We start from the raw sequence: 25,928 nt of genomic DNA on the forward strand, positions 1-25,928 counted from the left end.
TTACCTACATTTTGGCAGATGAAGCATCTCCTGCTCTTCTTCTGGGAAAGATGGAGACCCTGAGGCTAGATGCTAATACAGTTTGATAGGTTGGGAGCTTCTGGAATGGCCAGATTCCAGAAGTACTAATGAATGGTCCATTTTCAGCCTGGCAGAAGGAGCACCCCAGAGATCTTTGCTTGGCATTGTGCCTATTAGCGTCTTCCTCAGTGACTCAGGATGACAGTCAGGACCCAAATAGATCTTGACCGGATAGAGCCTTGAGCTGAATCAAATAAAATGAAGTCAGTTTGTTTCTAAGCCTCATCCTAAGCAGTCCCCTAGACCTCATCGGAGATCAATGTAAAGTCTCATCCTTGGGTTCAGAAAATCAACGTCCTTCCTAAGTCCCTGATGAGGGCATCACGGTTGGCTAATTTGTTAGAAAAAGTGGTGGCCTGCAAATCGAACCATCAGTTGGCAATGTAATCCAGCAACCCCAGAATGCTAATGCCGTTTTGACTGCCTTAAGAGAGGACCAGTTTCCAGAAATTCGGAGGTGCTCTGGTCAGACCTGTCTACTTTAAGGGCATCCATACATAGCTGGGGGAGCATCCTCAAGAGGATGGAGACAGGCCTTGATTTCATGTCATCTGGGCACCAAGTTGAAAGAAATGGGCTTGTTTAAGCCTGGAGCAGACTAGACCCATTTGGGACTTGATAGCTTCCTTCAAGTATTTCAAGGACTCTTGGGAGGGATTAGGCTTCTTCAGCTTGGGTGGCCCCACCAGAGGTCAACAATTCCGAGACATCAGTGGAAGCAACAGATTTCAGCTTAATGTGAGGAAAACTTGCTAACAATTGGAGCTGCCCCAAAATGGAATGGGCTGCCTCTCGAGAGGCTGGGAAACCCCTCCTCGGAGGTCTTTGGTAGAGATCCCTTTCCTAATTGGACTAAATAAACACGGAGATCCATTCTAACAGTCAACTTCTGCCATTTTGTGAGTTCTCGGGCTGGGTGAACATTGGACCAAGCTTCTAGTCCATCCTTCTTGAGACAATAGATTCATGAAGACATGAGTTCAGATGTGGCCACAGAGTCTTACTAAATGTGAAAGGCTGAGTAAGACCATCTGCCTCAGTTTACCTATCTGGAAATTGGGGATAATAATCATAGCTCTCCCCACCCCCTGCTCCCAGGATTGAGGTGAGGGGCAAATGAGGTGATATTTGCCAAGTGCTTTGCGGTCCTTAAAGTGATATATAAATGTTCACTGAGCTTAGCAGGAGAGAATTTCAATCATCCTAGGCATATATTTTAATGGCTCTGGAGAAGAAGAAAATGGCACCGTTCCCCTGCAAACCCATTCTAGACAATCAAAAGCTTCGAATGGGATTCTTCCGCCTGCCAACCTTAAATTGCACTACCCTGCAATTTCAGCCTTGGTCCCGGGTCTTCAGTGAGAGACAGCAAGCCATTATCCCCTAAGCCTCTGTCTATTCAGCCCCCTATTAGTAACCCTGATCCCTTTAGCTACGGGCCTAGATGGCCAGTCTTTCAGTAATTAACATTCCTTCAGTTGCTTTTGCTTGGGGTAGCTTAGAGGGACTACACAATGGCCCGTATTAAGGACAGAAAGGCAAGAAGGCCCTCTGCCCTCCTGGTATATTATCTACACAATTCCACAAATTCAGATAATTGGTACCCTCCAGACAATCTGTCCAGACCACAGGAGAGCTGGAAGTGGCCTTAGTAATCATCTAGGCCCCAGCCCCTCATTTCATGAATTGAGGAGCTTAGAGAGGGGAAATGACTTTTCCAATGTCACACAGTTGGCCTGGAACAGAAGTGCTCAGCCTCAATTAGAGCCAGAGCCTCCGTGGGGCCTTGTTGGTGCATTCTTAGTTTGGGACTGGTTCTTTTAGCAATATTGAGAAAGTACAAAACGATATTGGCTTCTTGGATCTTTGACCTGGGAAGCTCTGGGGGACCAAAACCTATCATCTCTCCCTTGGGCCCTAATTTGCTCTCTGTCTGTCTCCCCATCTTTCCCTTTCTCCCTGTCTCATTCTGTCTCTGACCTCCTTTATCTCTCTGTCTCTCACTCTCTCTGGCTTTGTGTTTCTCTTTATCTCTGTCTCTGCTCTGCCTTTTTGTCTCTCGCTTCTTGTGAAACCGATCACCCTAAAGTATATCTGACCACATCACTCCCTTGGCTTATGAACTCCAGTAGCTCACTGTTGCCTTTAAAATGAGGAGTGACAGTGTGACTACAATCCATCTTTTCAGAACAATATATTACTCCCCCTCACACATTCCTCGTTTCAGCCAAAATGGCCTACTTAGCATTCCCCATACACCACATTCTGTCTACCACCTCTGTGCCTTTGCATGCACTGTCTCTATGCCTATTTTTAAAAGCTGCAGCTCCAGGACTCCCTCCTACCAGAAACCTTTCCTCAATCCTTCAAGGTACTTGGCACATAGTAGGTGTTCAATAAATGCTTGCTGGTAGTGTGTGTGTGAGAGAGAGACAGACAGACAGAGAGACGGAGAGAGGAAAAGGAAGAGGGAGAGAGAGAGGGAGGAAGAGAAAGAAAATAGAAGGAAAGAAAGAGGGAGGGAGAGAGGAGAGAAAGAGACAGAGACCGAGAGAAGGAGAGGGAGAGAGGAAGTGTCTGAGCCCAGATTTGATTTCCCACTGATATATAAAGCCTGGAAGGCTAGGGGAGTAGGCCAAGCTTTGGCCCTGTAGCTAAGCCTAGTTGTGTAACTTTTGGCAAGTTATCATGGGGCTCCATTGTGTTTCATGGACATGTTAGATTCCTCTCTTCCAGACTGGATGCTCTTTGAGGACAGGGCCTGCATCCTTTTTCTTCTCAGTGTCCCTAGTGCCACGACTGGAGCCAAGAAGCTTCCCCCAGCTCCCTGGATAGACCCCCCCAACATATAGCCCTCTAGCCCCCATGGCCAATACTCCCAAAAGAAAGAAGGGCTCTAGCACCAATGCTCAGGGACTCCATTGCTCCATCTGAAAGGCAGCTCCAGCCAATTCCTCGTGTCCTTGAGGTTTTCACCTCCACCCTACCCCTTCTAGCCTCACTGACCATAAACACAACTGGCAATCTAATACAGGTTATCCGTTGGGATTCATTAGTCCAGACTAATCTTCCAGAAGGTCCCATGAGCCTCTGCTTCTCTCAGCTTGTTTCCTCTTCCTGGCCTCACTTTCCTGGCTCTGTGCTGAATCTCCTTAGCTAGTGTCCTCTCCCTCTTGTCATCGGCTTGGTGGACATCTTGCTGGATTTGCCAAGATTGCCAGATTGGATGGTGGCTGGGCTTGTGTGCGGGCCTTCTTGTTGTCTGGCAAGAGGAGTCTCCGATGCCCAAGGAGAGAAGCCCTGGCAGGAATCAGGGCCTGAGCAGCTGCCTCGTGTTGAGAATGCCCAAGCAGGTGCAGAGGACACCCACAAAGAAGCAGGCAGCGCTAAGCACAGTGATAATGGTGGCCACATTTATAGCACCCACTCATAGAAAGAGAGCAGATAGGGTGCAGGGAAGGGCATAGCACATGGAGCCCAGAGACCTGAGTTCAGATCCCAGCTCTGCCATTGACTAGATTCCCCTCCCTTGGCCTCAGTTTCCCCTCCTGTGAAATGAGGATCTTGGACTAGCTGGCCTCTGAAGTCCCTTGCAGCTCTGATTTAGGATCCTTTGTGTGACCTTAGATATCTTTTCGCCTCCCTGGACCTCAGTTTCCCCCTCTGTCAAAGTTTAGTGAGATGTCCTCTAAGATCCCTCCCAGCTCCAGATTCCAATCACCTACAGAGTAAGAACTAGAACAGGATGGGTCAGGAAGGGTTTCATTTTGGTTTTTGTATCCCAGTCCCCAACACAGGACCTAGCAAATAGTAGGAGCTTGATTGACTGGTTGATAGCCAGTGAAAAGTGGTAGTGAGAAGAGTTTTGGATTTCATGTTTGAGGACAAGGCATGAATCTTGGCCCTGATTTGGAGTCAGAAAGACTTGAGTTCAGATGCAGTCTCAGAGACTTACTAGCTGTGTGACCTTTGGCAAATCTGCCCAACTTTTGTGTGCCTCAGTTTCCTCTTCTGAAGCATGAGGCTAAGAATAGCACCCACTTCCTAGAGTTGTCATAAGGGTCAAATAAAATAATATTGGCAAGTATTTTGAAAGCATAAAGTGTTATAGAAATGCTCCTTATCATTATTATTATTTTTAAAACCTCACCTTCTGACTTAGAATCAATACTGTGTATCTGTTCCAAGACAGAAGAGTGGTAAGGGCTAGGCTAGGGGGTCAAGTGATTTACCCAGGGTCACCCAGCTAGGAAGTATCTGAAACAAGATTTGAACCCAGGACCTCCCTTCTCTAGGCCTGGCTCTCTATTCATTGAACCATCCAGCTGCCCCTCTTAGTATCAATTCTAAGATAAAAGGGGGATAAGGGCTAGGCAATGGGGATTAAGTAAGTGGCTTGGCCAGGGTCACACAAGAAATATCTGAAGTCAAATTTGAACCCATGACCTCCTGTCTCTGGACCTGGCTCTCTATCCATTGAGCCACCTAGCTGTCCTCACTAGCTATTATTATGAATATTTTTATTGCTGGGGACAGCTTTATAGCATAATGGATAGATCAACAAGACTGGAGTTCTGGGTGTGTGATCTTAGGTGGGTCAGTTAACCCCAATTGCCTGTCCCTTGCCCTTCTGTCTTAGAGATGTTACTAAGACAGAAGGTAAGAGTAAAAAAAATTATTATTGCATTGTTGTTACTGTTAATATAACCTTGGACATTATAACTTTGAATCATTTCATTCCTGTTGGCCTCAGTTTCCTCTTCTAAAAAATGGGAACCTCTGTCCTTGCCTATATCCCAGCAGGGTTGTTACCAGAGTGAAAGAGGCTGTAAAGTGCCATCATGATAGGGTCAGAGCCTGTATGGACCTTAGAGATCCTCTCATCCACCCTACATAGATGTGTCAGAATGGGCAATAACTTGCCCAAGGCACCCCCACCATACTTTCTGGCTAGGCCTTCTCCTTTCCATTGGCTAACTGGTGGAAATTCGAGTCCTTTCTTACTGGCATGGCACTGTGGAGTTCTGAGCTCCCGTCCAGGATGGGGATGCAGTGCCCACCAATCCACCCACCTCCTCGTTGCTGTCACCCCTGTCTGCTCCTTGTGCTGCTCTCAGGAAACCTGTGGGTGTTTTCAGAGAACTTTAGGAAATCAGCATCTTGATAAGACCTTGCTGCAGAAGACTGGCCAGCCCATCAGAGCAGCACAGGGAGGCCTCGTGTGTGTGTGTGTGTGTGTGTGTGTGTGTGTGTGTGTGTGTGTGTGTGTGTGTGCATAGAAGCCCCACGGATTGTCATCTGCATCTCTCACCTTGATCTAAAGTAATTCTGCTCGATTATTACCTCGGAGGAAGCCAGAGATGAGTAATTTGATTTAAAAACCAAGTTGATGAGTTTCAACCTCCAAATACCAGACTCCTGATGGCATTTCCTCAATCCATCTCCTGGTGTCTTATGTAAGCGGTGGCAGCCAACAGTGAGCAAACAGGGCGACAAGGCCAGCTGGGCCTCAATTCCCAGTTCTGGGCCCTTTGGGCCTCTCCTCCTTTGAGCTTCACCTTGGCACCCCCATCCAGAAGGAGCACTCTCCATGCATTATAATTATGTGGCCCCAAAAGGTCGACAGAGCACTTTCTCGCAGCAGAACTCTCTAGGTCTTCTTGTCTCCATTTTTCAGATGTAATAACTGAGGCTTAGAAAGATAAATCAGCTTGCCTGTAGTCATGTAACTAGTAAATATAGGAGTCTAGATTTGAATCTATGTCTCTCCTGTCTCCTACTATGGGGATCTTTCCATGATCCCATTACACTCTGCCTTTTGCTAAGATGCCTCTGCTCAACAATCTTCTGTGGCCCCCTCTTACCCCCCAAGTCAGATTGCGATTTGGTTGCTGGATGTGTGAGGCCTTCCACATTCAGGCCCCTCTTGACTGATCTCATACAGCTCCTTCCCTCAGTCTGCCCCATTCCCTGTTTCCCATGAACACCCAGTACTTTCCCATCTCCACAGCTTTGCTCAGTTGTTTCCTATGCCTAGAATATCCTCTCTCCTTTTTACCCACTGAATTTCTCCCCATCTTTTAAGCTCAATTCAAAGATCACGTCCTCCAAGAAAGACTTTGTAACCTGCTTTGGAACCACCTTCTCAAAGACAGCTCTGGTTCTGACCTCATCATCAAGGAGTATTGGGCATTCCAGTTAGTTGTATAGTATGGCATGCTATACAAGCTAGGCTTCATACAGGCAGGTTCAAATAAGGGCAGCTGGGTGGCTCAGTGGATGGGGCCTGGAGACAGGAGATCCTGGGTTCCAATCTGGCCTCAGACACGTCCTAGCTGGGTGACCCTGGACAAGTCACTTTACCCCCATTGCCCAGCCCTTACTGCTCTTCTGCTTTGGAACTGATACTTAGGCTTGATTCTAAGATGGAAGGGGAGGGGTTAAGAAAACCTGGTTCTTTTGAGCAGACTGTAAGCTCCTTGGAGGCAAGGATTATGTGTTCTGCTTCTGTTTATCCCTCAAGTCCCACACTAATCCTGAGCACATCACCCAGCACCATGGGTGGGGGCTATGACATAGGAGGAAGAACTTTGTATAAAAGTCATAAAATTTATATCCCTGTCACCAATTTACTCATTTACTGATTGGATTCCATTAAGGAACACAAGGACCTGAATTCAAATCCTGACTTTGCTTTCATGTGACCCTGTGCAAGTTACTTTTCCTTCCTAGTTCCAGTCAATCAATAAACATTTTTTCTAGAAACAAATTTTAAACCCTGACCTTCTGTCTTAGAACTGATAGGTTCCAAAGCAGAAGAAAGGTAAGAGCTAGACAATTAGGTTTAAGTGACTTGGGCAGGGTCATATAGCTAGGAAGTGTCTGAAGCCAGACTTGAGGATAAACATTTTTAAGCTCCTACTATGTGCCAGGCCTAGGACTAAGCACTGGGGATACCAGAAGAAACAAAAAGATGGTCCTCATCCTCCAGGGCTCACTATCTAGAGGGGGAGACACATAAAATGGTAGTGTTGAACTAGATAAATTCTAGGTCTGTTCTAGCTCCATTTCCTCGAAATTCTGCCTACACACAGTGACATCCTCCAGCTCTGACATCCTTTAGTTTCTTTTTCTAGGACTAATAGAACATTATATTGTTCAGTGTGTATTTCTTGATTATGATGTGGAAGGAATAACACAGAAATGGGAATAAGGAGACCGAGACCAGGGTTTCAAACAGTGGCCAGCCCCATGGGAGACAGGGATGCTGTAGTGAAAAAGTTTCTGCCTGTACCATTAGAGGGCCTGAGTTCCAGTCCCATTTTTGATGCCCATGTGATCTTAGGCAAGTCACTTCTGTTATCTATAAAATGGGAGGGGGGGGTTAGACTAGATGACTTCTTAGGTTCCATCCTTCTGGGTCTTGACCTACGATCCTATGACGAATTTTGGGCAAATCATTTTCCCTTGCTGGGCCTCAGTTTCCTCATCTGAAAAATGAGAGACAATTGGCTGGCCTTGGAAATCTCTTGTAGCTTCATTTTTAGGACCGAGGTTCCAGTGGGAGAGCCTGTTATCTTCCCTGAGAAGGGACTTCCTTTTTGGATCCCTGTGAGGACCTGAGGAGAAGTCCCCTCATAGGGGAAAAATAGGGACCTTCTAAGCCCAACAGACCAGGCCAGATCAAGAACCAGCCCTGGGCAGTACCAGCTTTGAGGAGGCAAGCACCAGTTTCAAGCAGAGATGAATTCATAAGTGAGCCAAATCGATTCCAGGAGACTTGAAAGATCACGATGCAGGGAAGAGGCTGGTAAAATGAATGACTTCTCTGTCCTGAAGTTCTACACTTAAATCCCAACAGAGAGTGCCCCTGCCCCACTCCTAGACTTCTGGCCCTACCCCAGGTCTCCATTTTGTCCTTTTGGGTCGGCAGAGCTGGGAGATGCTAGTACACCACCCTTTGATTGTCCACTGGGGAGGGATTTGAAACCACCACCCTTGTGTGTCAGCAGAGGGGATGCCCACACACAGTAGACTTTTTCATTCTCAGTAATTGCTGCTGGCCAGGATTCCAGCGGTCCATTTGACAACTACCTTGTGGGTAGCCAGCTAAGGAACTAGGAAATTCTGGGAATGTGCTTCCTGGTCTTCCCTTGGGAGTATCCATCAGGTAAGTATCAAGAAACAAGCACTGAAACATAATGGATAGGGCACTGGTCTTGGAGTCATGAGGACCTGAGTTCAAATCCCTCCTAAGATTTTAGGAACTCTGTGACCTTCTGAAAGTCCTTTAACCTCTCTGGGCATGAGATTTTTCCTCTGTGGAAACAAGGGATTGGATTCAATGGCTTTTCAGGTCTCCTTCTAGCTAGAAGATCCATGAGAGAGGAATCACCTAGGGCTATGATGGCATGCATGCCAGAGGGGGCACTCAGAGCCCTTTCTGTGGGCACATGTGCTGTGGACATGTGTACCATCACTCCTGTGCATAGTTTTCCAGAGTTCATTAAGAAAGCCAGAGGGACACAAGGCTAGGTTGCTCCTCTTCCCCTCATCTAAGGACATTTCTCACATCACCCACCCCTCTAAAAGGTTCGCCATCACTGACCTAGGATGTGCCCAACTTAAGAATACAAAGACAAAATCACGTGAAGATCCCTGTTTTCAGGGATCCTTGTAAGCAGAAAAAACAAGTACCTGCAGAATAGACATCAAGCTCCATTGGGAGCTGGGAGGAACAGAAAAGGCTTCCTAGAAGGAGATGGTCATATTTGAGCTGAAGCAGAAAGAGATCTAGGGATTCTACCAATCACAGGTGAGAAGGGAGGCCATTCCACAGGCAGAGAAACATGCTATGGCGAGGGAAAAGATACAGAGGCCAGAGACATAGTATTGGAAAGGAGGCCACTTTGGCTGACCCTTCATGGGCAGGAAGGAGGATAATGTGTAGTCAGGTTGTAAGGAATGCCTTCCCCTCTAAGAGTATCAGCCATCACGTGTGAACATAGTCATTTGCCTGTTGTCTCTCCCATTCAAATGTGAGTTACTGGAGGGCAGGAATTCTCTTGTCTTTCTTTGTATTCTCAGAGTTTGGCACATAGGAGGTGCTTAGTAGATGCCAGTTGACAAACTATTCATCAAAAGAATGGGCTTCCCTGAACATAGTGAGCTCTTCATCAGTGAAGGTATTTAAGCTGAGGTTATCAGGCATGTGGGGGCGGGGGGGGGGATCCTTGAGTGTAATATTTTATTAGATGACCTCCAAGAATCATTTCAACTCAAGAGTCTACAATTGCATGACCCTGATTGATGAGAGTACCAGCTCTTTCCCCAGGCCCAAATCATCAGATTTCTAGGTTCTTGAGCCCAGCATTGTCATTCAGCAGATGAGGAAACTAAAACTGTAAGAGACTCGGTGACTGGCCTAAGGTCACAAAACTAGCAAATTGCCGAAGGTTAATTTGAACTGAGACTCTCTGTCTCTGAATCTGGAGTGCCTTTTGCTATACGGCCCATGCAGCCTTTCCATTGATTCACCTTCCTCATACGCAGATACGATGGCATACGTTCTTTGCCACCATGGTGGCCAACGATGCATAGGAGACTCCTGCCTCCCAACTGACAAATTTCATCAAGGGGACAGGCTGCCCTGAACAGTAATGTGCTCTTCAGCAGTAAAAGTATTTCAGCTGAGGTGATTTGCTAAACCTCGAGACAATGGTACCTGCCATGAGTCAAGTGGAGTCCTGAACTGCGTAAATGTTAGACCTTAGACCTTACCAGCAGGTGCTCATTCACTTTCCAGGGATAGCATATTTCTTCTTGAAAGGAAGTGATCCAGGGTGCCTTCCCCTTGGGCATTCAACATCAAATTAGGTTTAACCAGAGCTTTCCGGAACACATCTGCTCCATGAATCACAACAGAAACAGCAATGTTTCACAATGCAATTGGCCTTCCTCAAAGACCAGTCATTCAGACAGGCCTTGATTGCATTAAGAAACCCCATGGGGTGCCCTTGAATTGATGGAGGGATGTTTGCAGGTGTTAGGAGAAAGGCGGAAGTAAAAACACTCACCCGATCTCTGATCAGTGAAGCCCTCGGATTGGTGAGGCCAGTGAGGCCAGAATATTTCATAGAAAGGGAAACTGAGGTTCAGAGAGTTAAAGTAAACTGATCAAGGTCACTCAGCTAGGAAACGTTGAAGCTCAGCCCAGGGCCTGGGTTTCCTGCCCGGAAGACCAGGGCTGTTTCCTTTTCAGCAGACTGAGCCAGATGGCAGGCAAGCCCAGGTAAAGAACTTAGGGAACGTGGGCCTCAGAACCAAGCCCCTTAGAGAACCTAAATAGATTTTCTACCTAGATTTATTCTCTTGGTAGTGGGCGTCAGTAAAAAGGATTCTGGCTTTGTGGTCACAGGACCTGAGTTCCAATCATGCCTCTGATGTTATTTCTGTGACCAGGGGAAAGGCATTTATTCCACCTCACTGAAGCTCAGTGTCCTTGTGTGAAATGGGTTAGTAAGTAGGCAGTCACAGAGTCAGAGTTAGAAGGCCCTCAGCAGCCATCTGGAGCAAGTGACCCCTTCCCTAAAGGTCTTCTTCATCCATGCCTCACTCACTAGGCTGTTAGGAAGACAGAGCTCTGTGATTCTTAGCACTCAAGAGAACTGTGAACTGGGAGCCTAATGCTGGTGGGCCCTGGTGGTGCTCTCCTCCCTCCAAGCCCCATCGAAAAGACTGATGATCTAGTCTGAGTGGGAAAAGCCCACCATCCTTTTGGGCATCTGGTATAAGGGCGAAGGAGTTTAGGCAGGCAGGCAGGCAGGCATGTAGATAATAGCTAGCTCCTCACCTGTGGCAGGAACAGATACTTAGCAAACACTTCCTTTGTTCTCAGCTCTCCATGAGGGGGTTGGAGAAAGGGGAGAGTAGCCCAAAACAGGTAGCTCTTTGTGACAGAGAGCATTGGACTCAGAAGACTTGAGTTCAAATCCTGACTCACCTCCTTCATTTTTACAAAAGAGGAGACCCAGACCCAGGGAAGTTAAATGTCATTGGAATGCAGGTCTGATGATCTTTCTATTGTCTCATGGATTTTTTAAATCTCCAAAGAGCTGTAGAAATGAAAGGTCTTCTTAAATTCAATTAAGCAGATGTGAAGCACCTACTATACAACACATGACCATCACTGGACAGATCAAGAGAGAGGTTCAGCAGTTCTCACCCTACAGGAAGAGGTGGGAGTGGGGAAAGGAATGGCGGGAGGGTACAACATGTAAACAGAGAATTAAATTCAAAAGAATCTCAGGATGGAGGCAGCTGGGTGGCTCAGTGGACAGAGAATCAGGCCAGGAGATGGGAGAACCTGGGTTCACTTCTGGTCTCAAACACTTCCTCACTGTGTGACCCTGGCCAAGTCCCTTGACCCCCATTCCCTAGCCCTTACCATTCTTCTGCCTTGAAACCAAAACATAGTATTGATTCTAAGATGGAAGGCTTCCCTTCACTAGTTTAAAATGAGTAAAAAAAGGAGTGAGGGGTGAAGGAGAGAAAAGAGCCTAAGGATGACACTGAGTTCAAAAAGCTGAGTGGCTGGAGGGATGATTGGTGCTCTTGATAGGAATTGGGCAGTTTGGAGGAGGAGTGAGTTCCGTTTTAGACGTACAGTATTTAATTTGTCTCTGGTACATCCAGGTGGGCATGACCAATATGGTGTCTTTGCTGTTCAGGCGAGAAAGAAAAAGTGGTGGTGAGTCAGATAGGAGCAGAATAGAGAAAGAGCAATGAAGAAAGGAGAGAATAAATGAATTGAGTGAATGCATGAGCACTTAATGAATGCTTACTGTGTTCCAGGCATCATGCTAAGTTATGAGGAGTCAAAAACAAAAGGAAGAAGATCCCTACTCTTTTTTTTGTACTTCTTAGTGTAGGCTATAAGAAGTGAAGGAGAGGAGGGGGAAGAGGAAAGCAATAGGTCCTAGGTGGTAGGGGATGAAGTGTCCCAGCGAAGATGGGGCTGCATGGTCCCAGGGTGTGCATTGGCCAATGGCTTGGCTCTTCCCACATATGTTCCCTGGTGGTCTTATTTAGGTGCTGGAGCAACAGCAGCTGTAATACTTTGCTAGGGCAAAGGTGAGGGGATGTGTGGCCCCAGGGAGTATAGAGTATCCAGAAGGAAGAGATTTCATAATGTCTAAGATTTTGAGCTTAGTGGTCATCAAAACAGGAGAGTTACCACAAGATTTGAGAAGGGCGACTGTTCCCATTTTCAAAAAAGGGAAAAGATGAGAACTCTCAACTTTGATTCCTGGGAAAATTCTACGGTTGATTTTTAAAGAGATGGCTGGCAAACATCTAGAAAGGATAGTAATGATCAAGTACAACTCATGCCAGACTAACCATACTTCTTTTTTTGGCAGGATGACTAAACTAGCAAATGAATCAAATGCTGGAGATATAGTTTCCCTAGATTTTTAGCAAAGCTTTTGAGCAAGTATCATGTCTCTTCTGGAAAATATAGAAAGATGTAGATTTCATGACAATGCAATCAGAATTCCAAACTGGGTTGATGACCAGATTCAAAAAGGAATTATTTGTTAATGATTCATTGCTACTGTGGCTGGAAGTCTCCACTAAAGAACTCTCTAAAGGGGCAGCTAGGTGCCTCAGTGGATAGAGAGGTAGGCCTATAGACAGGAGGTCCTGAGTTCAAATCTGGCCTCAGATACTTCCTAGCTATGTGACCCTTCACCCCTATTTGCTTAACCATTACTGTTCTCCTGTCTTGGAACCTTTTATATCTTTACTTTCTGTCTTGGAATCAATACCAAGAAACAGTTTCAGGGCAGAAGAGTGGTAAGGGCTAGGCAATGGGGGTGAAGTGACTTGCCCAGGGTCACCCACATCGGAAGTGTCTGAGGTCAGATTTGAACCCAGGACCTCCCATCTCTAAGCCTGTGTCAAATGAGATAATTGTCAAGCACTTAGTACAGTACCTGGTATCTGGTAGATAGCATATAAATCTTAGTTATCATTTCATGTTTGGGTTAGACCAGGTGGCTGCTGAGGTCCCCATCCACCTCTCAACTTCAATGATTCTGAGTTGAAACTGAGGCTCAGATGGGTTATGTACCTAGTGTCACATAGCTGGTGAGCCTTTGAGGAACAAAACTCAGGTCTTCCTGATTTCACGTCAAGCTCTCCGGTGGCTACGTTCCACCATCTCTCGGTATCCCCAAGTGGCAGAGACATCACCTTCGACCAGTACAATCACCAGCACTGGCTTTCTCACTGGGGGTTCAGTTGAACCCTAGGAGGCAGCTGATGTGTTTCACTAGCATGGGGCCCTTCAGCTCAGCCAGCAGAACAACCCTCTGGGAAGAAGAGGAACCTGGACTCATGGAGACCTACTCAGAAGAATTTGTCCTTGATGGGCGTCTGTGATTGGCAGTCACCGTGTCCAACACACTGGGGCCCAGGAGACAAAAGTATGGACCCCAGAGAGCCCGCTGCTGCCATATGGCTTATCTCCCTTCAGATCTCTGTCGAGGTCACTCAAGGGATAGCTGCTTTCCTCCCATTTTTGTAACGTGGTATGTTAATGTACATTTAATTTAATGTATTATTATTATGTACATTTAATGTACAATTTAATTTAACGTACACTGCCTGGGCCAAGATCGATCACAGCAGGACAATGGAGCTACGCTGGAGAGGAGTCCTGGGGGCAATGGAGAAGACATTAAAGTATCTTCTAAAGTGTCTAAGAACATACAACTCGAACCCATGACCCTTCATCCACATCGAATGTTCTCTCTACCACACCAAGGTAGAATCTTTCTCATTGGTGAAGGAGCCTTATGAGATCATCGAGAGCTGGAAGGGACCTAATGGGCATCCAGTCTAACCTCCTCATTGTACAGACGGGGAGACGGAGGCTAGTTCACAGAGGTGACATAACTCGCCCAGTTACGCAACTTGTCTGTGAGGCAGGATTCAGACCCAAGACTTCTTGGCTACTGTCAAGTTGGCATCTGCAAAGACCCAATGAGGAAGCCATTAAAGATCCCAGGAGCCTTAGAGAAATCTGGGCCTCAGAAGGTTGCTGCCATTATGCTAGTTCGAATTGCAAGATGAACTACTCCAGTTCAGTATATCTGGTGTACACAGTCTCAGCAAAGAGTGGCTTTCGATTTCAGAGCTAAACAAAGTTATTTGAATGGTGGGAATGCCAAAAGATCCAGCTGGATAAGGAAGTTTCCTTTTTTCCATGAGCTGGATAGAGAGCTGGGCTTTGAGTTAGAAAAACCTGGGTTCAAATCCCACCTCAGCCTCTAGCTGTGTGACCCTGGGCAAGCCATTTAACGTATCTGCTTCAGTTTTCTTATCTGTAAAATGGAGATCGTGATGCACCTACCTCTCCAGGTGGTTGTGAGGTTCAATTAGGAGAATCATTTTTTTTCCTTTTAGACCCTTACTTTCTGTTTTAGAATCAATACCAAGAAACAGTTGCAGGAGAGAAGAATGGTAAGGGCAGGCGATGGGAGTGAAGTGACTTGCCCAGGGTCACCCACACAGGAAGTGTCTGAGGTCAGATTTGAACCCAGGACCTCCCATCTCCAGGTCTGGATCAAATGAGATAGAGCTGTCAAGCACTTAGCACAGTACCTGGTATCTGGTAGGTGGCACATAAATGTTAGTTATCATTGTTATTATTCCATGCTCTTTGGGGTACCACCCAGCTGGAAATACTCTGACAAAGACAAGCAAACCTTTGGATTCCTCAGTGTCCCCACCAGCCAGCACCATCTTCCGTCACCTCCTTCCCATCACCACCATCAACCACGATCTTGGTGAGATTTGTATTGCGTCATCCCAGAGAGCAGAACTGGGTGGGGGGTGATCGACAGAAGTAGAAGAGTGGTCGATTCAATCTGAATATTAAGGAAAGGTTTCCTGACAATGAAAGCTGGCCAGCCATGGAATCGGCTGCCTGGGGAGGTGGCGACTCCTCTGTCACTGGAGGTCTTCCAATGGAGACTGGGTGGCCATTTGTCAGGAATGTTATAGAGAGGATTCCTGCTGAGATACAGGTTGGACCAGATGCCCTCTCCAGTTTTCTGCATCAGAGATTCCATAATTATGACCTGCAGAGTGAAAAAAGTGAAGAAATCTAACCAGTTCCAGGGTCTCAGCACCTCTCTGTGCGGGGGCAGCCATCAGTACCATTAGAATCAGAGCCTCCTAGACCTAGAGCTGGAAAGGACCCACAAGGCCATCGAGTCTACCCCTTCGTTTAACAGGTGAGGAACCAATCCTCGCAGAGGCAGAATGACTTGTCCTTCATGAGAGAGCTAGAACTAGAAGAGATCTCAGATGGCAAGAAGCCCACAGACTTACATATGGGGAAACTGAGGCCCAAAGAAGGTAAATGACTTGCCCAAGGCTACATGAAATAAACATCAGAGGAAGACTTTAGAGCAAGGTTTTGGGACTCCAGAGCCACTGTTTTATCATCTCTGAGGTTCTTGCAAAGGAAACCTCAGTTTCCTTAAGGCTGCCAGCTCAAAAGGTCCTGATGGTAAACCGGGATGAGAAGAGGGCCGCAGAGCAGATTGGGCAGGGGGCCATGGGTGGTACTTAGCTTTCGAGGTAGCTCCCTCTGAAGGGGCCTCCTCCCCAGTCTCTATGCACCCACTCTTGGTTCTCTAAGGGTCTGCGATGTTCCAATCTGGTTCTAATAAAGAAAATGACAAAGAATTCCGATGCTTACTTAGCTTTCAGGGCCACACTGTGGCCTGCAACCTGAGAGAGGGGATTATTCTCTTCCAAGAGAGCTTCAGAGGAGATGGCGGGGGCAGCAGCGGCATGATTTAAACCTTGATTAGGGCTTGTTGATGTAATTTTGCTGGAGGAGGTCAATGGTGTCAAACAAAGAGCATGGCTATGTAACATTATAAGCCCCCAAGGATGGTCAGCTGGAGGAGAGTGGGTGTAGCAGTCCATGTTGACTCTTCTGTCACCTAGGAGACGGCATGAGAGCTAGGGGCTCTCACAGGGCAGCCAGGGGCCTGTGGCCTGGCCTCTGGCAGGACTTGTCGTGCTAGAACAGCCACAGTGGGATGTGGGCCATTTGACAGAGAGCAGAATTGGCCTCTGCCCTCAGACAGCTTTCTTTCTGATCAAAGAAGGCAGATGCCTGCCTCCCAGCTCCCTGATCTGCCCCAATGTGCCACAATATCAGAAATAGCCCTTGAAACCCTGCCTCTGACACTGGCACTTCCTATAGGACTTTGGTAAAGTCACTTGGCTCTCAGTTTCCTTGGGAAGGAATGGGGTCTAGAGGGCCTTGCCTCTAAGAGATCATTTCACCTCCCTGGGCCTCAGTTTCCCCTTCTGTAAAACGAGGGAGACAGACTCCTGAGGTCCTTTCCAGCCTTAGAGCTCTGATTATATGATCTGTCTCACTATACCAGCATTGTTTGCCCTTCTTGTCGAGTCGTTTTTCAGTCACATCCAACTCTTTGGGACCCCACTTGGGGATTGCTTGGCAACGATACAGGAGTGTTTTGCCAGTCCCTACACTCTATCCCCAGCACCACCTAGCTGTCCTCTCTACAGCGATGGTTGGAAACAATGTTCCAGTCTACAGGAAAGCTGGGGTGAGGGTTCCCCTTTCCTGGTCCTTCCTACCATGTTCCCTTTCTGGCCAGACCCGATGAAGAAAGCAAATGGTTGCTGACCCAAATCTGTTTCGATATTCACATGGGGGGGTTCAAAGCAGAGCCTGCCAAGTACTGGGTAGGACTTCCTAAGTGACCAGCAATGTCCTAGGCACTGTCCCAGAATGCATTGCACTCTGCCTTCTCTAGAAGCATTCACCCCAAGGCAGTGTGCAACACCCACCACCTGTATCGTGTCGATGGTAGAGCCCTCAACAGAAAGCAAGAAGAGATGAGATAATTACTAGCCAGAGTTCTGTTGAGACTGAATCAGATGAAATGAGTTTCTGTTCTAGAGCCTTTCCATTTCTGGAATTCTTCCATGTTCTTTGTTTTAAGCTCCCTTCCACATCTATTTTTGCGGGGGAGGACTCCCTTCTACTTCTGACATTTAATAATTTTTGTCTGCCATTCCACATTCTAAACTCACCCAGCTCTGATCTTCTGGGTCCTAAAATCCCTTCCACCTCCCTTTTGGCTCTTACCATCTTTGTTTTAAAGGACCCATCTAGCTTCTTTTTTAAAGCTCTTAGTTTTCGTCTTAGAACCAATTGGTTCCAAGGCAGGGCAGTGGTGAGGGCTAAGCAATGGAGTGTTAAGTGACTTGCCCAGGAGCACACAGCTGGGAAGTCTGTGAGGCCGATTGGAACGCAGGACCTCCGTCCTGTCTCTAGGCCTTGGTCTCTGTCCACTGAGCCACCTAGCTACACTGCCCCTCTTCCTAGCTTAATATTTTATATAATTCCTTCTAGCTCTGAGGTTCTGCACACAGTGTGCTAAGGCCCGTCCCAGCTCAAACACCCCGAGGCTCTGTTGGTATTTCTTTCCTCTTGCCACCAGCTGTTGATTCCCATGAAATCCCCTTGCTCTCTCCCTCTCTACCTCAAGGATACCAAACACCCTACTGCAAAATGGCCACATTATTCTTACCTACTCACCCAAGCAAAAATAATCATTCCCCCAAGAGAAAAGGGCGAGAGGGGAGATGGGACACCTACCTCCTAGACTGGGGACAGAAAGTGTCAGCACGGTGTCTGGCACATAGGTAGTACTCAATTAGTGTCGTGTTGACTTGTTGCTGACCTGACACCTTCCTCCCTCCGCTGGGAGCTTCAGAAGGCTCAGCTTATTGATCATGACAGCTGAAAGAGACCTTAATTAAGGGTCACCCACAGGCCATCCTGCCTTTTCGTCAGTCCATTTCAGAAAGGCTGGTTTCCCCCTTCATTTCATCTGTACCTCTTACAGACCAGAGAAGTGATTTCCAGCAGCCACCAAACCATTTGTTGATCCCTGTGGAGTGCTTTATTATAGGTTCTGGCCTGTACCATTACTGTGAAAAGGGATCAGGAAAGACACTGAGCCTTGATTACAGGTGTCGATACAGCTGAACCCGAGGCTAAGGCCTGAAATACCAGAAGAGTGGTAATTTTACGTGATGATGGCTACTAATGGTTTTAATGATGACCAAGCACCTTCCAAGTGATTGCGTTAGCCCGCAGAGCGACCATGGCAATGGCACTCAACTGAATACATCTGTTGATTGGCCCGCCCCTCCCTGCTTTGAATATTTACAAATTCCCTCTAATGGTCTCGCGGTCCATTTTAGTCATTGGTTTGGATTTCCGTGTATTTCCTTGCTGGTCTTTTGTCTCCGTTTTTGTCGGGCAGAATGTGTCTTTCTGTCCTCCTTGTCTAGAAACAACTCAAGGAGAAAGACTCAGGAGATGCATTAACAGGTCCATCTGCTTCTGTCTTTTGCCCTTCTAGGGAAACAGAAGTACCTGTGTGCCAGCAGGAATGATTGCACCATCGATAAATTCAGAAGGAAAAATTGCCCATCGTGCCGGCTCCGAAAGTGCTATGAAGCGGGGATGACCCTTGGAGGTATGTTCAGATTTTTATGCTTAGAGTGGATTTTTCTCTCACGTAATCCTGAGAAAGAATCAAGGTTCTAGATACAGGCCAGCTTAGGCAGCCTGTGACACTCTATCTTCCTTATCGAGAACCCCTGAGCCTGCCACAGAACCCTCGGTGGTTGGCTACACCGATTGTGTAGCCGTTTCAGCCCACATGTGGTCCTCTGTAGGAAATCTCAGTGTTACTTGCTTACATGGCAGCTTGGGGTCAAGGGACTGAGCCACAGAGTTCTGCTCCGGGCTCTGCCCCAAATTCGAGGCGTACAGTCTGACACGGGCACAACAGAGGGAACAGGGAAGGGCTTAAAGGTTCCCAAAGATGGGGCCATGGCCGACTACTGCAATACAACCTTATCCCTCACCGCCTGGCCCCACTCGGTATTCAAGCCTAAAACCTCAGGCAGCTCCAAGTATAACTTTGTAGACAGAGGAACACAAATCAGGAAACATGGCTTAGTGGGAACGGCCCTGGATTTGGGGGGGCTCCACAATCCCACCGACCCGAGCATCTCTGCTTCAGTGATCATGTGCTTGGGGGAAAGCCAGCCACCTATACGGGCCCCCAGAGCTGCCCTCTGCTAGCCAGTCGGTACCTGAGTTCTCATGTTCTCAGCCTTGTCTCCAAGCACTGAGCTCTCCCAGAAGAGGGCTCAGTTCTTGATCAGGTTCCAACTGGAAGACTCCAAATGCTGGAGAGGGCTTGGGGCGAGAGCTGTCTCTTCCCCGTTTGCCTCGGCCTTCATGCTGCCCATCTCAGCTCTGGCCTGCCCAGAGCCTGTGTCTTGGTTGCCAGCTCCACCCAGTAAATCTCCTACTCCACATTACCCAGAGATGAAGAGGAATTTTCATCATTTTCTCTCCCAAGCCGCGTAGGTAGGTGGCATCAGTTTCAGGAGGGGCTCTGCTGTGGGTCTGGAGCTGGCCCGCTACCAAGAGGGGACACTTAACTCTTTCACAGGGCCATTCCCCTTGCCTTCCCCCAACCCTTAGCCCAGGCCACAAGGTTCCAGCCCAGTTTGCGGGTGCTCTGGCCAGTGGCCCAGGTTCAATCTCCAGTCCTCGTTTGTCCGTGTTGGCCTCCACTCCCATCCGCAGGCCAGGATGCTGCTTCCTTCAAGGCCTTGCTTGCATTTTTCATGAGTTACACTGGCTCATTAGGCCACACTTTGATTCCACAATCAGAATGGGAGAAAGGCAAATCTCTTTCCCAGAAAACACAAAGAGCCCAGTACACAATGCCAGGCCCTCTCTGCTCCCTCCTTGGGGCTCATTTGGAGTCATTGCACCTCACTGGCTGTTCCCTTACTCGCTTTCAGAAAGAGGTGCCCCATGATTTTCTGCCCGTGGGCGTATCGACCAAAGCTGCTTATTTCCACTTGCTGATTCAGAGCAACAGTTCAGTTGCCCGTCTGTTCCCTCACTCCCACCCTGGTAGTACCCACCAAGACTTTTTTAAATCTCTACCTTCTATCTTAGTCTCAATCCCAAGTATCAGTTCTAAGGGAGGAGAGTGTTATGGGCCAGGTGATCGGGATCTGAAGTAGTGTCTGAAGCCAGATTTGAACCCAGGACATCCTATCTCCAGGCCTAGCACTCTCTCCACTGACCCGGCCACTGAATTGCCCCCACAGCGAGAATTTTGAATGGTGATGGCCCATCACATATGCATTAAGATGACCAGAAGACTCCAACTTCCCAGGCCCTGAGAGGCCCCCATGAGTGGTGTCCCATGCTGCCATGCCAGCTCACTCACAACTTGCACATCTTAGCAAATAACTGGGAACTGGACTGGGAACAAGAGCTGGCATTGTGATAGCACCTACTGGCCATGTCCAATCTTCACCATAGCCCTGGGAGAGGACCAGAATTAGCAAAGGGCCTTCCTTCCCAACTTCCCTGGGGGGGAAAGTAGATGTCCAGATGAGGAAGTGGAGGCTCAGAGAGGGGAGCAGACTTGCCCACAGTCCCACAGATAAGAAAGCACAGAGTCAGCACTTGAATACAAGAATTCTGTCTCTTGGAGCATTGGTCTTTGTGCTCTAATCAGCTGCCTCTGAGACCACCCAAGTCAGAGTGACTGAGCTAGAAGGAACCGTAGAACCTAGAAAGACAGGACTGCAGGGCAATAAGAGTCAACGCTGGATTAGCGCAGGGGGTCCTCCCCTTGGCCGCATCACGGACTCCCACACACACACTTTTGGCTCTCTGGGGAAGCCTAGGGGCTTCCTTCTCCACATCACAGTTTTAAATACATGCAATAAAATATTGGATTCCAAAGGAAACCAATGCTAGTGAAACACAGCTAGCAAGATTTTTTCTACCAAGCCCTGGGTTAAGGCCCGCTGCCTTCAGTTCCTTAGCTCGTCCAAAGCATTTTCCATCCATTGACTCATTTGATCCCCACAATAACTTGCAAAGAATCCAAAGCTCAGAGACGAACATTGCTTCACTACTACAGAAGGATCTCAGTGTATTGAACGCCTTTGTTTGCCCACTGACTCTCTTCTTGGATACGTCCTTCTTCTGCCCAGAGAACTGTCCCTTGTCACAAAAATGTTATTTTGGTCTGGACCTGTGATTCATTGGCCCAGTGAGGAAATCGCTTTGACCAGTGCAGATTGGGGACCTACTCAGAAACTTAGAGTCTTAGAAAGCCACCTGGGGCACTGAGAGCAGAAGTAACTTGCCTGAGGGTAGGAGAGGGACAGACAGACAGACAGAGAAAGGAGGGAGATAGAGAGGAAGAAAGAAAGAAAGAAAGAAAGAAAGAAAGAAAGAAAGAAAGAAAGAAAGAAAGAAAGAAAGAAAGAAAGAAAGAAAGAAAGAAAGAAAGAAAGAAAGAAAGAAAGAAAGAAAGAAAGAAAGAAAGAAAGAAAGAAAGAAAGAAAGAAAGAAAGAAAGAAAGAAAGGAAGGAAGGAAGGAAGGAAGGAAGGAAGGAAGGAAGGGAGGGAGAGAGAAAGGAAGGAAGGAAGGGAGAGAGAAAGGAAGGAAGGGAGAGAGAAAGGAAGGAAGGAAGAAAAAAGAAAGAGGGAGGAAAGAAAGAATCAAGGTATGAAGGAGGAATGAAGGAAGAGAAAAAGGAAGGAAGGAAGAAAGGAGGAAGGAAGGAAGGAAGGAAGGAAGGAAGGAAGGAAGGAAGGAAGGAAGGAAGGAAGGAAGGAAGGAAGGAAGGAAGGAAGGAAGGAAGGAAGGAAGGAAGGAAGAAGAGAGAGAGAGAAAGCAGAAGGGAGGAAGGGAAGAAGGAAAAAAAGGATTTTCTAAATGCCATCTATATGCCAGGCACTGTATTAAGCACCTTGCAATAATGATATATCATTTGATCCTCACAACAACCCTGAGTGGTAGGTGCTGTTGTTATCCCCACTTTACAGATGAAGAAACTGAGGCAGACAAAGGGAGAATGACTTGCCCAGGGTCCCAGAGCCATTCAGTGTGGGGTGGGACTTGAAGCGTAGGTCTTTCGGACTTCCAAAGCCAGATCTCCATTCACCATCCCATGCTGCCTATACTTGGGATGAGGGTGAGGAGGGGTCCTGGGATGCTACTGGTTTAGGAAAGTGAATAAATTGCCTTCATCAGTGCAGTTCTACTTCTACCTTGGTTGCATCTTTGAGTTTGAGAGTGTTACCAGGGCCCTGAGACATTAACTGATTTCCCTGAGGTGGGGGGGGGGTTCCCCAGCCTGCCTATGGCAAAGGCTAGTGGGCCTCCTGACTTCCAGCGTTGACTCTATTCTAGTTCCTACCATTTGCCTCATAACCCAAAATTCCCCAAAGAAATAGATTCAAAATAACAGTTTGGTAAAACCAGCACATGAGCCTTGTATCGCAGTATAAGCACCATTGTGCACCCATAGGCCTTCACCTTGGCCAAAAAAAGAGAGGGAGGTGCTTTCCTCTGCCCAAGAGGCAGAGGTTGAAGAAACACAGTTATTAGATGCAACTTACTCCTTAGTGTGAATTCCTTCTCCCGGGGCAGCCTCTAGCAGGACCCCCTCATTTTCAGGGTGAGATCAGAGGCTTGTTGAGGATCGGGGAACTGGAAGGAACTTTAGAGGTCATCAGCTCCAATTGATTTGCTAGCTGGGGAAACTGAGGCCAGAAGAAAGGAAACGACTGGACCCTGGTGGGATTGGCCATTGCTGGCCCTTGCAAATTCAATTTGAGCCTGAATATTGGCCTTCGCTTCTCCACTGCAGTCAGGTAGAAACCAGGAAGTCCCTATTTACGCCCCAAGGGAATAGCAAAGATCGCCAAGAATCCAACTGGAAAAACACGCCCCACACAGGAACGACTGCACGCGCTCAGAACCGATTTGTCCTCTTGGAGCCACTGCTCTGCAAGTAGCCAGACATCCCACTTTCCACAGCCTCCCTTCCCCCCAGCACAGTTTATTATTGTTTGCACACTCAGTGTACATCAAACATTTACTTCATGTAAACAAATAAAAAGTAAACAGCCAATAGGACGCCCCCTTGGATGCTAAGGCAACCAGCTTCCAACTTAATGAGGTTTGAATATGGCTTAGTCGTTTTGATGGCTCTCCAAGCTCATTAAAATGATGTGCTATATAATCGTGTGCTAGCTCACCACCACCCCTCTCAGCCTCTAATCATGTCGGGCATTCCAGGATCAAATTGAAATGATTTTAGGGTTGTCCCGGGTCCCAGAGCATCCGGCCTGACAGCATTATGTAACAATAAGGGAACTGAATTGGGAGTTGGAGGACTTGGGATCTGAGGGTGCTTTGTGACCTCCATGTGATCTGAGTGTAGGGAGTGCTGGGCCTGAGTCCAGGAAGCCTTGTGTTCAAATCTTTCCTCTAATGCTAGTTGTGTGACCTTGGACAAGTCCCTTTCCCTCCCTGAGCATCAGGGTCCTCCAATGTAAAATGAGGCAGTTGGACTCAGTTGCCTTGGAAGTCCTTTCCATCTCTAGACTGAGGATCTGATGTGTAACCTTGGGTCATTCCCTTCTCCTCTTTGGACCTCAATATACTCTTTTGTAAAATGAGGGAACTGGACTCAGTTGCCTGTGAGAACTCCTCTAGTCTATTAGTCCTTCATCCCAGAAGTGATGGCAAGAGTGGGTCAGCACCTTTCCATGCAGCCCAGAGATGGGTACTTTGTGCGGAGAGAGGCAGGGGGAAGATGAGCACTGAGAAATGAAATGACTTGCCCAGGGTCATATAGCTAGCCTACCTCAGAGGATGGACTTGAATCAATTGGTAAGCACTTGGGTGTTTGGCGCTGTGTTGGCCAAAAAAGTACCAGTTCCTGGCCTCACAGATGTCAAGATAGAATGAGCCTTGAGATGCCCCTGTGCTCTTAGGGGAGGCAGCGTGCGCACATACAGGTTTGGGCCCAGTGGAACCCAAGGTGATTGGGGGCTGGAGGCAGCAGGAGCTAGAGTTCATTAGGAGAGACCTCAGCTAGAAGGCAGCCCTGGAACTGAGGTCTGAATGAACCCTGGGCTTTGCAGAGAGAGGCCATTCGGGCTAGGGGCAAGGGCCAAGAGACAATGGCCTTCCTGACTTGGACGTTGGCTCTAGCCATTATGCCACACAGCCTCTTAGATTTTCTCATCTCAGCACTCAACAGTTCTAAAACCTTCTCCTCAAAACAAGGCCATATAGGAACCAGGGAAAGCATTGCCCCTCAGTGGATTGACCTAGAAACAGGAGGTCCTGGGTTCAAATCCAGTTTTGGACACTTCCCAGCTGTGTGACTCTGGGCAGGTCACTTCACCCCCATTGCCCAGCCCTTCCCACCCCTCTGCTTTGGAGCCAATGTGCAATAGTGATTCTAAGGCAGAAGGGAAGGGGCTAGAAGGACAAACCCTGGAATGGTCTTATTCAGTGGTGTCTGAATCTTTGTGACCCTGTGGGCTATGGCAGCCAATGCTGTCCCTCGGGTTTTCTTGGCCAGAACATCAGAATGGTTTGCCATTTCCTTTTCTGATGGACTAAGGCAAACAGACATTAGCATGGGATGGAGTTTCACTGAGGGGTTCTTCCAACAAATCCTAAGCTCCCATGAGGCCTTGCTCACCGAATCATTCCTGTTCTTCTGCAAGGCCGGACACAGGGGAGAGACAGAGACAGCTAAATAGCCTCTGGCCTCGAACCCTAGGTGCCAAGATCAAAAAGCCAGCTAGAGGCTGGTGGAGCCACCCCGGAGGCCAGCTGGGCCAAGCCTCTCATTTTATAGAGGAGGAAACTGTGGCCCAGGGAGGGGACGGGACTGTCCCAATGCTACACAGGCTATAAATGGCAAAGCCAGGATTTGAACGGAGGCCCCATGAGTCCCAGTTCAGCATCCCATAATTCATCTCTCTCTCACTGTCTCCTCCAAGATACACATTAGAATAGGCCAAGAGCCTGAGAACGTGTTGAGAATTCAGAGGCCAGAATGTTTAGCCCAGGCCCAGGGTGGGTGGGAATGGAAGACTTCCAAGGGTAAAGACTACTGCATGGGGCCTTGAAGGCTGGTCAAAAATGGTGGGCTCCAGTGGGGTGTGGCAATAAGAGAAGGAAGAAGAGGACATCCCAGGTAAGGAAGTGTTATTAGCAAAGGCGGGAAGGTGCGAAAGCATAGGGCTATGCCCCAAGTCTGGCTGGGGCCCAACAAGGTTGCTCAAAAGCCCCATGGTTCCAAATGGGCGAAGAGGGCCAACATGGCTGCCCGTTGCTAGCGTGGAGACAGAGCATTTACATTTGAGAAGCTTTTTCCATTGCTTCTCTGCTTTGACGAGTGCCTGGCCCAAGAACCAGCTCCACAGCCGTGACCCCTTCCTCTGCCCCATTCCCAGGCCAGAGATGGTAGCAACGCACAGTTGGCATCTCCTCGAAGGCCTGGCCTTCTCTCTCTCTCTCACACACACACACACACACACACACACACACACACACACACACACACACACGATATTTCTGGTGGCTTTTCAAAGGCTTCGTTGTGCTAATTGCTTCAGGGATTTCGATTCCGTGTCCATTCGGCACATGAGAAAAGTGAACAATACCATGACTTCGGTCAAGGGCTTTATACATCAAAGCTGAAGTGAAGTGTAAAATGGCCCCTTTCTGGTAGTGTGGACATGCACATGTGTGCATTCCAGCCCTTCGATCATTTTTCAGCAGTGTCTGTCTGTCTCTTGGTGACCCCATTTGGGGTTTTGTTGGCAAAGGTACTGGGGTGGTCGGCCATTT

The 25,928-nt window shown here is 47.8% G+C and overlaps 1 protein-coding gene across 2 annotated transcripts in view; it reads left to right on the forward strand.

The window, feature by feature from the left end:
• Nucleotides 1–25,928, forward strand: part of AR (androgen receptor) — a 216,008-nt gene that overhangs the window by 151,046 nt on the left and 39,034 nt on the right. For both annotated transcript variants that reach the window (XM_056808755.1, XM_007506960.2), the window contains exon 3: nt 18,573–18,689. In XM_056808755.1, coding sequence (XP_056664733.1) covers nt 18,573–18,689 — 117 coding nt within the window. The remainder of the gene's footprint in view (nt 1–18,572; nt 18,690–25,928) is intronic.

The sequence above is a fragment of the Monodelphis domestica genome, chromosome X, assembly GCF_027887165.1.
Source record: "Monodelphis domestica isolate mMonDom1 chromosome X, mMonDom1.pri, whole genome shotgun sequence".
NCBI lineage: Eukaryota > Metazoa > Chordata > Mammalia > Didelphimorphia > Didelphidae > Monodelphis > Monodelphis domestica.